The sequence below is a fragment of the Cololabis saira genome, chromosome 6 (genome assembly GCF_033807715.1).
Source record: "Cololabis saira isolate AMF1-May2022 chromosome 6, fColSai1.1, whole genome shotgun sequence".
Classification (NCBI taxonomy): domain Eukaryota; kingdom Metazoa; phylum Chordata; class Actinopteri; order Beloniformes; family Belonidae; genus Cololabis; species Cololabis saira.
The window spans coordinates 2,726,640-2,739,291 of NC_084592.1; the positions used below are offsets into that span (position 1 = coordinate 2,726,640).

The 12,652-nt window shown below is 44.3% G+C and overlaps 1 protein-coding gene across 3 annotated transcripts in view; it reads right to left on the bottom strand.

The window, feature by feature from the left end:
* Nucleotides 1–12,652, bottom strand: part of mlphb (melanophilin b) — a 60,977-nt gene that overhangs the window by 10,629 nt on the left and 37,696 nt on the right. For all 3 annotated transcript variants that reach the window (XM_061723038.1, XM_061723039.1, XM_061723037.1), the window contains exons 9-10: nucleotides 10,858–11,090; nucleotides 1,322–1,405 (exon numbers count right to left, since the gene is read on the bottom strand). In XM_061723038.1, the coding sequence (XP_061579022.1) occupies nucleotides 1,322–1,405; nucleotides 10,858–11,090 (317 nt within the window). The remainder of the gene's footprint in view (nucleotides 1–1,321; nucleotides 1,406–10,857; nucleotides 11,091–12,652) is intronic.

Consider the following 12,652-nt stretch of genomic DNA (forward strand, 5'->3'; position numbering starts at 1 on the left):
CAGATTGATGCATTTAAATGCATTATGCTCAAAAAATGTCCCGGGGGGGGGGACGGATCCATTATCAAGAGACTTGTTATCACACTCTATGTGTGTGTAAATGTTTTGTTATTTATACCAAAACCTCAGAATTTTGTTCTTTTCCTATGTTCATGATGAATGGGGGACTTTGATGGGAACAACAAAGGTACTTTATAGGGATATTGAACAAGAATGTGGTGGCACCTGGGGGCAGTGGTCATAGGTGCCAGGGTCCGACCAACGCTGCTTGGGTCTTTAATTTTCTGTTAAATTTACTATAGTAATCTGGCATTGAAATAATTTACAGACAAAATAATACAATTATGTTGTCAATTCCTGTTGTGATTGTTGCATTGAACCCTTTGATGATTGGGGGAGAGAAAATCACTGGACTGGTGGCTTAGTTATGTGTTATGATAGAGTTATAACTAAAACACAGCATGCCTTTTTCTGCAAAGTGCCATTATGTTTAGATCAGGAATATATTGTGAAAATGAGATGTTTCTCGGGAAAGCACTGGAGGTCGCGAAAACACGACATCCCCTATCCTATTGGTGGAAAAATGAACCATATCAACTAATGAAAAGATCATATGGCAAGCCCAGCATTTTGTTGCTGAGGAAGAGAACAATTGCGGGAGTAAAGGATACAGATACAAACATTTTTTGGGACCAGAATGTGTCAATGGCCATAACTCAGCCATACAATGTTATATCTTGCTCAGACTTGGTGCATATGTTTGCAGTCCAACTCTAAACACATCTGTAGTGTTATATTTAAGAGACAGGTAGCGCCACCTGTTGGCAACAAGAAATATGCTTTCTTGCATATTCCTGGAGACATCAGATTTTCTGTGTGTGAGTTGCCCCCCCAAAAAATGTTTAACTTATTTTAACTAAATATAAAAAGTATGTTATGTTGTGTCCTTTAAGTACTTTTTTACATTCACTGAAGTTAGCGGAGCAGAATGAGGGAAATGCCAAAGTTAAGTACACCGAATAAAAGAAACTGGTCCAATCCATGTCAAGAGACCGCTCTCATGTGTATGGAAATGTTTGCTCTTTTATACCAGAACCTCATAATGTTCTTATTTTATGTCAATGATGAATGGATGACTTTGATGAGGACACCAAAGGTAGGTATTAGTTAATACATAGAAAAATGGTCTTCGCAGCTCTGTTAATGTTTGTGGTTTTACTCCCATCATTTTCCCACAGCTTCTTTCTCTGCAGCAGATAAAAAGCATGATGATGACTTGACGTTGATAATTATTAAACCACCTGACAAGAAACTGATTTACCTGTCTTTTAGCTGAAGTGACCTTCTGCTCTAAGCGGTTAAGGAGGTTCTCGATGGCTGACATTCGTCTATTCAGGTCACTGATCTGAAGGAAGATGGAAAAAGAGTGTACAGTCAGAAGATGAAGATCCTGTGACATGTGAAAATCTTTCACAAAATATTTTTTCAACACAAGATGTACAATAAACTAATGACAGAAATGCATTGTTTAAATACACATAGACAGGTTAAACTATCATATCCTAAGAGTCGAAGCTCACTTCCATGATGCACAGCATGTGATTTAGAGGTCAACCCTGGTCCCACAAGGGGCAGAAGCACCCTGGTGAGGCTGAGCTATGCCAGCCATTGTGTTGGTGGACATTCCAGTCATTGAAAATGGTCCTCCACTGTCTGCACTAAGAAAATGTGCGAGTCTGTTTGGCACTCAGCTATGGCTAAGATGTCAATATACAACCAAGAGCAGACAAAGACTCATACATTGCTATCGTCTTATTCAAGGAGTGGGATCTGTGTGAGACCAGTGTGTGAGCAGGAGGCAGAACCAAGGCCAGAGCTACAGGTGAAGAGCTGGGCAGAGGCGCTGGTGGAGATCAAGGCATGGGCCTCCTCTGGGGGTGTGGTGGAGACATAGGGGGTTTGGCTGTGGCTGCAGTAAGCTGAGCTTTGGGGGAGGATGATGAGCATCTGGAAACACCTTGTAGATGGGGAAGGGGCTTGAGGGATCCCCTTATAGATGGGGGTGAGGAGGAAAGGTGGGCAGTGTGTGATGGTGTCCTCCATGTAAGAGTGGAATCCTTCCAACTACTGAGAACCTGAACAACTGGTTTGGAAAGAGATCAATGACATGGTCTCTGACTATGGAGACATTTAGGGCCACCTAAAACCATGCAAATACACAAAAATTTTGACTCCTCCTCAGACATCTCCTGAGTTCAACACATGCTCTTCTATTTTTCATGATGGAAATAATTAAAAAAACTGCAATACATTCTACTGCCCCCTCCTTGAACCACCACCTTATTGTGGTCGAGGGGTTTGTGTTGCCCGAATGACCGTAGGAGCTATGTTATCAGGGGCATTACGCCCCTGGTAGGGTCTCCCAAAGCAAGCAGGTCCTAGGTGATGGGCCAGACTAAGAGCAGATCACAAGCCAAACATGGTTATAAATAAATCAGGGACCATTACGCCACCTGGATTGGCATCACTGTGGCCCCTCCCTGGAGCCGTCTCCACACATATCATGGGCTCTGGAACCCAGCTGCTTGAAAGGGGCTGGACCCGCCACTACTCTGGAGCAGCCCAGGCTAAGAGGCGGCGAGCTGGTGTGGGCTTGTTTATAGCCAATCTAGCTCAGGGGTGAATGTGTTGGAGTTCACCCCGGTGAACGAGAGGGTCGCTTCCTTGTGCCTTCGGGTCGGGAAAAGGTCTCCCACTGTTGTTTGTGCCTACGTACAGCAGTGCGGAGTACCCAGCCTCTATTGTTCTGTATTGTTGGGACTATTGTTCTACTGGGGGACCTCAACACTCGTGTGGGCAATGACAGTAATACCTGGAGGTGTGTGATTGGGAGGAACGGCCTGCCCGATCTGAACCCGAGTGGTGCTCTGTTATTGGAACTGGGACTTCTCTGCTAGTCACAGTCGATGAACACCATGTTCAAAAGGGGGACTGGAGAATGTGTTCCAACTATAGGGGGATCACACTTCTCAGCGCCACCGGGGAAGTCTATGCCAGGTTACTGGAGAAGAGAATTTGGCCGAAAGTCGAACCTCGGATTCAAGAGGAACAATGTGGTTTTTGTTCTGGTCGTGGAACACTGGAGCAGCTCTATACCCTCTGCAGGGTCCCTTGTGGCGTTGTGCGGGGGGTGATCTGCGAGTATGGGGCCCTCTGCTAAGGGCGTTCTCTGTATGATCGGAGCAGGAGTTTGGTACGCATTTGATGGTCAGGGTAAGTCATACATGTTCCCAGTGCATGTTGGACTTTGGCAGGGCTGCCCTTTGTCACCGATTTTTTGTTCATAATTTTTATGGACAGGATTTATAGGCATAGCCTGGGGCCGGAGAGAGGATCCAGTTTGGGAAACACAGGATTTCATCTCTGCTTTTTGCAGATTATGTTTTCCTGTTGGCTTCATCAGACCAGGACCCTCACAGCATGTGCTTGGGCGGTTTGGGTAGGTACTGCCTCAAGTGGAGGAGTTTAAGGAGGAAGTGTCTGGGGTGAGGGAAGTCTGGGCATCTATGCTAAGACTGCTGCCCCCGCGACCCAGTTCTGGATAAAGCGGAAGAAGATAGATGGATGGATGGACATTCTACTGCTTGGCCCATTACAAGGTGGTCTGTGCTATCATGAAGGAAAAGTCCCAAATATCAATCAAAGTTTCTTCCCTCCTAAAGGGGAGTTTTCCTTTCCACTGTTTGGCTTAAGGTTTTTCTCCCATTAGGGGAATTTTTACCTACCATTGTTTATTTTATGTTTATGTAATAATTGCTCAGGGGTCATGTTCTGGGTTTCTCTGGAAAGCACCTAGAGACGACTTCTGTTGTAATAGATGCTATATATATATATACAATTGAATTTAATTTAATTGCTGCAAACTCTGTTTTTTTCTGTTGTTTTAATTGTGTTTTCTATGATTTGATTGTTGCACAGCCCCTTTTAAGTGTGACCAGGTGTTACACAATACACAAGACCCAGAATACACTGGAGCCAGAGACTGCTATACCAAAAAATATAGATTTTATTTACAATGCATAGAATAAAGGTTTATGTCCAGTTGGAAACCTAGATGCAGGCCTCAATAAAATGGATGGATTAAACCACACAGTCTAATCAATAAACTAAATCAAAAGGTAAATTAACCCACGAGGAAAAATACACAATGTGGGATCAAGGCTTCATCATCAGGGAGCTGGTGCAGAGTTATGCATAAGAAGGAGAAACTGTCCCAAAATACGCAGGCAAACACCACTACACACAATCCAATTCAGCTCAAATCAAAACTGTCTGCCACACTCAAGTAAACCTACTCACAGCAAGCTAAGGTGACTCAAACCACACAATAAAGTGCATTTGCCAAATGGCTACTCTACCACTCAGCCCCTCCTTAACGAAGCCAAAAGACCAACATTAAAAATAAATAAACAAAAGATGGCCCATTCATTGACTAATTAAAGGCACGATAAAATATGTTAAGTCTGTCCTATGCAGATGTGCTAACACTGTCCCTTCCCCCAATCAGAGACATGCAGGTGACTGGAATCTTGTTCCTTGGCTTCAGCTGCTCTCTCTCAGGTGTGTCTAAGTGCAGGAAGAAAGGCCCCCTTTTATAGACTCCGCCCCTTGCCATGATGCTAATGCTAGACTGCCTGTTACCTTCCCTTCCACATAAGTAATCTTTTTATTTATGATTTTAGGTAACTGCAAATCAGAGCTAACAAAAATTACATGCAGTTCCTCAAGGTCCAATTCTGGGGCCTCTGGGGTTTAACATCTATAGCCTATGCTCCCACTCGCTCAAATTATCAACAAAAGATTTCTTGCATCTCATTTTTTAAATTCTTTTTAACTTATGTCTGTCTGCTTTTATTTTCTGCTCTTTTATTTTTTAATGCATTTAAAAAAATCTTTTGTGTAAACCACTGAATTGCCTTGTACATGAAATGTGCCATGCAAATAAACTTGCCTTGCCTTTTTGTCATGCATGGAGTAGGGGTAACGTTCAACCTAGAGTAGCATTTGTAGCTAGTGTGCTGGTGTCAATGTTACCAACTTAAAGCAGCACAACGTAACTTTCAGCTTTTCTGAGTTTGGCGGCATCTTTTGGACAAAACCGGTATTGTTTTACCAGAAAGAACACTACGTTTCCCCTGAGCACCAGCGCGTACTGCCGGAAAACTCCTGTCCCGTCGTTGCATTTGTTTTGATAGAAGACGGGACGCTTTTCTGTTTCACCAAGTGAACAGACTGAACGCAAAAAAAAAGATGTTTAACTGCTGGAAAGGAACTGGAATTTACCGGGATACCTTAAACAAGGAAGCCAGGGAGCAGTATATGTAGAAAATAATGATTATTAACGGTCTGGATCCATATGAAATCCCTACTGAAGACCCATGTGTTTCAATAAATTAGTATAATAGTACAACATACAGTACATGTTTTGTATCCCTCTTACTTCTCTTTTCTTTTTTTTTGACTGCTATATTATGTTGAAGAGGCTCCGAGGCGTGAGCAATATTTTTGTTTTCCTCGTGAGATTATTTTTTTCCTCTGCAGCTACAAATAAGAGTTAATATTTTTTCCTCAACAAACTAGTTTTATCTGAAGATTGGGGTTAGTTGCACCGCAGAGAGCTGGCCAGCAACTGCGTTTAGCTGAAGTGGGGAATAAAACCCGTGTTTTGATCCGACCCCGAGTGTTTGTGTTTTAAGGCTGATTTATGGTTCTGCGTTAAATCGACGCAGAGCCTACGGCGTAAGGTACGCGGCGACACGCACCGTACGTTGCGCGTCGCCACGTACCCTACGCCGTAGGTCTGCGTCGATTTAACGCAGAACCATAATTCAGGCTTTACTGTGTGGAAGGTTTGGTCGTTACAGCCGCGATCCAAAGCGAGCCGACGACTCTTTCACTCTTTTACTTTGTTATATCAGATACTTGGTCTCCGTGGTTCTGCCTCCGAGCAGGAAACCGTTGAAAAGTTAAACCATTAGGATCTTTTCCCCACGTCTGTTGTGTGGAGCTGCTGCCACAACACAGCATAAGAGCATAAGAGCTTCTGCGGAGCTGCACTCCACGCCCCGCCCATTTTCGTCTCGACTGCGAATCGGGAAGGAGGGGGAAGTGACGTATGCCGTAAAGCAGTCAAAGTCGTAACGATTTGTAGTTTTTTAGTGTGGCAGGGTTCCTACCATGCTCCTCAAAGTTACATAGTGCCAGTGAAGGTGATACAGACCCCTCAGACCATGACAGAGGTTCATTAAACCTGTTGGAAGTTGATGTTCCATCACAATGACTCTGGAAATATGATATTAAGGTGGAAAAGTTACGTAGTGCTGCTTTAATGACTTTGTGACTATATTTGGCGAGTTTTGAGACCCCTCTTGTGATTTTTTTTTCAAGTGACTCGTGACTAATCTAACAACCTTTTTAAGGTGTCACTGAACCTGGTGTCACTGTCTGCTAGGTTCTTACAATGGCCTCCTCTTCTCCCACCATTTCTCCCTCTTACCGCTCAGTGTGTGCAATGTTTAGCTATTTCTCTGCCTCCTTTAGCGAAGACGGTAAGTGTCTTAAAAGGGACCTATTATGAAAAACACATTTTCTCTTACTTTAACATATATAAAGTGGTCTCCCCTCAGCCTGCCAACTCAGAGAAGGAGGAAAGCAACCAAATTCTGCAGTGTCTGTACAGCCGCCCGGATGAGCCGTCCAGTGTGATGTGGCTTGTACAAGCCATTCAGATTCTGCTCCCGTCGTTACGTAACGACGGGAGCGATGTGTAAAACCACGCCGACAACTAACTCTGGCCAGAACAACTAACTCCGCCGGCCGGAGCTTCCGCCATTTTCTACGCATCATTCAGGCAGCCAATCAGCACAGAGCCTCATTATCAGAGCCCTGCCCACTCAGAGTCCCGCATAGATAATGAGGTTTGAGACTGGGATGCTAAAGACATGGCTCAGAGGCTGAATTTCAAATTTATTTAGCAAAAAAAAAAAAAAAATCAAAAGCTTGTTTTTAAGACATTCAAGGCCTGTTTAAAATAGGTATTAGATGCCATAATAGGTCCCCTTTAAGTGTAGTTCCTTCATAGCATTGGAGGCGAGGCTAACTGATTTAGAGGTCTGGTTCCGCCAACTAGACCAACACATAGTCAGAGCTCAGGGGCCCTGGGCACTAGGCTGGGCAGACCGGCAAGAAAGTTCAGGGGGCTGTCCTGGGGGCCTGGCAGACCGGCAAGATGGGTCAGAGAATCGTTCTCGGGACTGAGCAGATGGGTCAGAGTGACACTCTCGGGACTGGGCAGACGGGCGTTCTCGGGACTGGGCAGTTTGTAGGGACGGGGCGACAGAATCCGAGGGGCCGGCTTCGGGGCGGACAGAATCCGAGGGGCCGGCTTCGGGGCGGACAGAATCCGAGGGGCCGGCTTCGGGGCGGACAGAATCCGAGGGGCCGGCTTCGGGGCGGACAGAATCCGAGGGGCCGGCTTCGGGGCGGACAGAATCCGAGGGGCCGGCTTCGGGGCGGACAGAATCCGAGGGGCCGACTTCGGGGCGGACAGAATCCGAGGGGCCGACTTCGGGGCGGACAGAATCCGAGGGGCTGACTTCGGGGCGGACAGAATCCGAGGGGCTGACTTCGGGGCGGAGATAATCCGAGGGGCTGGCTTCGGGGCGGACAGAATCCGAGGGGCCGGTTTCGGGGCGGACTGAATCCGAGGGGCCGGCTTCGGGGGACACCGGGTCCTCGGCGCCGGCTGAGGAGGACACTGGGTCCTTGGCAGGGGCCTGGGTGTCAGCTGAAGTGTGTCCGGGACCACCACTGGAACAGCGCTGAGTGCGTCCGGGACCACCTCGGGAACAGGAAGAGGTGCATCCAGGACCACCACGGGAACAGGCTGGGACTGCCGCTGCCGTTGTCGTTTCCCCTGGGCCCCCCCTCGGGCCAGGCGTGTTCCCCAGAAGGGGGGGGAACAGGCTGGGGTGTGCCCGGGACCACCTCGGGAACAGGAAGAGGTGCATCCAGGACCCTCACCGGAACAGGCTGGATGGCAACAGGTCCCTGTCCTCTTCACCATACAGTGGAAGAACTCCACTCTGTTGGGGTAGAAAAACTCCCACAGATCCAGAGTCTCTCCTGCTGGGTCCATAATGGCTGGTCCGTTCTGTTAGGGAAACGGTGGTTGTAGTCAGACCCAGATGTAGGAGAGCAGGAGGCAGGAGTTTCCCAAAAATTCTGATTTATTTAATCAAAACAAACAAAAAGTGCTACTGAGCAGGATACAAACAAACCAGAGCTCAAACAAGAACCAAAAACCACAAAAACCCTACTTGGAAACCACGGAGGGAGGAAACAGTACGGACCAGCAGGGAGAAAGGGAAAGACAAGACCAGATATACACGATGGTTAACGAGACACAGGTGCAGACGATCAGGGGCGATGGGAAACAGGAAAGTCAAACAAGAACTCAAACACAAAGACACGGGCTTCAAAATAAAACAGGAAGTATCAAACCATAACAGATAAGTTGGCTTTGGAGGAGTCACACCACTAGCTCAAATGAGAGCAGAACAGGTTTTTGTGGAGCTGTCCCTACATTCAAATAGCTGAGGTTAATCTCTTACCAAGCTAGGGGTCTAGAAACGTCAGGCCAGGTTACATGTCTCACTACTTTCTCCATCATCGTTTGTTTTACCTTGTATTCACACTACCACAGCACTCACTTCTTCTTTTGGTCAAGTACTTGCAAAGCCTCGATCAATGTCTCAGCTGTCATGTGGTACCCCTTTTAAACCTAGCTAAGAATAAGAAGTGGCCGTAGCATAAATACAAGCACATATGAATCACTATTTCAAGTCATGTCAAGTCAAGTCACATTTATTTACAAAGCACTTTAAAAACACAAGCTGACCAAAGTGCTGGACAACAATAACAAAACAGCACAATGTAAAACATAAAACACATAAATAAAATAAAACAATCATGGTGAGTTAAATGCTAGTGAATAAAAATGAGTTTTAAGATGAGATTTCGTTCCAGAGTTTGGGACCAGTTACTGCAAAGGCCCGGCCACCCCTACTCTTAGCCTGGAGGGACGAACTATTATGCGGAGTTGGTCAGCTGACCTAAGAGCCCTAGAAAGTCTATGGTCATTTAAAAGACCTGAGATGTAAGAAGGTGCGTCGATTCCACCTATTACAGACGTCGCCGTTGAAGTACATGATCATCAGCCTCTTTGTTGTAACGTTTATGCTTTTCACTCTGTAAAATTTCCTCGCACGAATCCTTTCGTGTCCAGTCAACCGTGTGCTGGCAAAACTTGCAGATCCATACACGCCATACACGTAACACACGGACACACTCATACACACGCCCGACCGTGCACAACCAGTGTTCAGTGCTTTGGATATTTCAGCTTATAATTCAAAATGTTTTATTAGTTCAATGAAGTTCATATTATCTATATGTAGTATAGCTTGTTTGGTTTCTTGTGTTATCGGACACACGGTTTGTCATGACACACCTGAAAAAGGCCAGGTGCTTCATGGCTGGTGATTTTCAATGATTTGTTTACTGCATGAGCTGTTGCAATTTCTTTTCACTTGCACTTCAAATGGAAAGGAATGTTTTGTTGGACACGAGAATAACTAGTGCCATGTTTTTGCCTTTACATATGTTTAAAAGTATGAAAACATTTAAGTTTTCAGTTATAATTGCATAAATTGTCTATATTTCATTACTTTATATACTGTCTTAGGGTTACATTTGCATAAAATGCAAAAAAATTAAAAATTGTCAAAAATTGTCAAAAACCGAAAATGGAAAAAATTTTAACGGAATGTGGGGAAAAAAATAATAAAATAAAATAAAATCCTCAACTGGAAAAAAATAGATTTGATAACTGCATTAATTTGTTTCTCCATTTTAATGTTAGGGTCCAAAATTACACCAAGGTTTTTGGCAGTATCTTTGACATGTTGTCCAATGGGGCCTAAATCTACATATGAGTCACAGGCAGCACTGGGACGAAAAACTAGAACCTCAGTTTTATTTTCATTAAAATTTAAAAAGTTTAAAGCCATCCATGCTTTGACGTCCTCTAGACAGTCTAGTAAACATTTAAAAGAGTGGGAGTCATGTTTTAATGGCATGTAAATTTGCTTGTCATCAGCATAGCAGTGAAAAGAGATGTTATATTTTCTATATGTTCTCTAGTGCGATTCACTTACTGCATTCACTCCGGACAAAGAAAACTACACCAACAAAGAAAATCCACTCAAATTTGTTATAAACAGACTAAGGTGCACCTGTGAGAGCAGTCTCAAACCACAGCTGGAAGGTGACTGAGATAATTAATATCTTTGGAGTGGGTTTGTGATTTCAAATCCAAGCAGTTTGGTTAGTAGTTAAAACCAGGTTACGGTAGATTTAATTACTCTGCCGCCTGTTTTCCCTTAAACTGTCAGTCAGCATCCTCTGCGAACACCCCTCCAGCATCTCAGAACACTGGTCGTGTCATTTAATTATATATACCTGGCTGTTGTTTTAATGGTTAACATGTAGCTGGATGGATATTAACACTTATTTGTTCTGATTTGGCAAGATATTAAACTTTTGTTCGGTATTTTTTAAAGGTATGGGTGGAATTTTGGAATTTTGGAATTTTGATGTGTAATGGGCTTAACATTGTAAAATCTGAATTATGCATGTGTAACTTCTAATGGGTGGGTGTAATGAATGAAACAAAATCCTAAAAATATTTTTAAACCCATACAGACAAAATATAACAATACAATTGACATCAGATACCTGAGGCGGAGCAATGGCTGAGTTCAGGCTCTCCAGGGAAGTGTGGCTGCAGGGGCCTGGATGGGACTGGTAGATAGGGTACTGCTGGCAGGAGTCCTCTCCCTCAGAGTCATCAAGGCCTGGTAGGTAGCTGTTGCAATCTCGGGGGCCCACAGCACTGCCGCATGAGGAGTAGCTGAGCCGAGAGATGGAGCGAGATGAGGTGGCCCGATTTTCTGTGTACACATAGTCATCTGAAAAACAGCATATGTACAACTTAGGAGTGCTCTTAAGGGGTTATCTTTTTTATTTTAAATGGTCCACACTTATGTAGTGGTTTTAAAAGTCACATTAGGTGCTAATAAATACGTTGTATTCCTCATGCACCAATTCACACACATTTAGACAGTGCTTCTTATATATATCCATCCATCCATCCATCCATTTTCCACCGCTTATCCGGAACTGGGTTGCGGGGGCAACAGTCTTAGCAGAGATGCCCAGACTTCGCTCACCCCAGACACAGCTCTTCCGAGAGGAGTACGAGACGTTCCCAGACCAGCGGAGAGACATAGTCTCTCCAGCTTGTCCTGGGTCTTCCCCGGGGTCTCCTCCCGGTGGGACATGCCACGAACACCTCCCTAGAGAGGAGGGACATGCCTGGAACATCTCCCTAGGGAGGCGTCCAGGAGGATCCGTTACAGATGTCCAAGCCACCTCAGCTGACTCCTCTCAATGTGAAGGAGTAGCGGCTCGACTCCGAGCTCCTCCCAGGTGACCGAACTCCTCACCCTATCTCTAAGGGAGCGTCCAGCCACCCTGACTCATCTCGGCCGCTTGTATCCGCGAGCTGCTGCCCCTGAGACCCGTTTCCAGATAAGCAGTGGAGAATGGATGGATGGATGGATAATTTTGATTAAAAAACTAACAATAACATTTTTTGGTTATTTAATTTTTTTAATTTTAACTTTTTTTTATATTAGTTTTTTTTTTATTTAAGTTTAGTTTTTTATTTAATTTGGAATTATTGTTTTTATTTTTATTTGATTAATTTAGAATATATATATTTTTATTGTAATATTTTTTAATTGATTTAATTGATTTTTTAATTTAATTTCATTTATTTTATTTTATTTAGGTTTTATTTAAAAAAGAAAATTCTTTACAATAATTGATACCCCAACTTCTCTGAGACAAGAATATATCGGAGTTTGTTTGATCTCTCACTGTTCTTTGTCAGTATTGGTTTCGTCTAACTGGATGATAGCGTTAGCACACTTAGTTACTGAGTGTTAATCTCTTGGTGAACTTCCAAGCAGTAATTGCAGACACCGGTATCTGGATTGTGAACTGTTGTGTGGTGTATTAGGGCCAGAAGACTCATCGCATAGGACACATAACCACTAGAGGTGATCAAAGGTGAGTGAGAAGGACCACTAGACAAATTCTATATTCGGTTGAAAAGAAGTGTTCGCCAGGTTCCCTTCCATCTCCTGATTCCCCCCTAGGCCCACGATAAGCCACGATGACCAGCCCGGGAAACCATGAAAGGGGAGCTACAGCGACCCCCAGTTCAACTTTTGTAGACGTTCAAGAAGTAGTTGCACGTCTTATTAATCTACCCAGAGAAGAACAGAGTTTGTTAAACAACTACAGCCTCCAAACCTGCAAAAACAGGATACAAGCATTAGTTAACTTTGTTCATACCCCGACCAAAGAAATCCTTATAGCCGACGTTTTGGGACAGTTGGCCCTCCTATGGCAACGTAAAGCCGAACTGCAGGCTGCGGAACACGTAGACAAACTTAATGAGTTG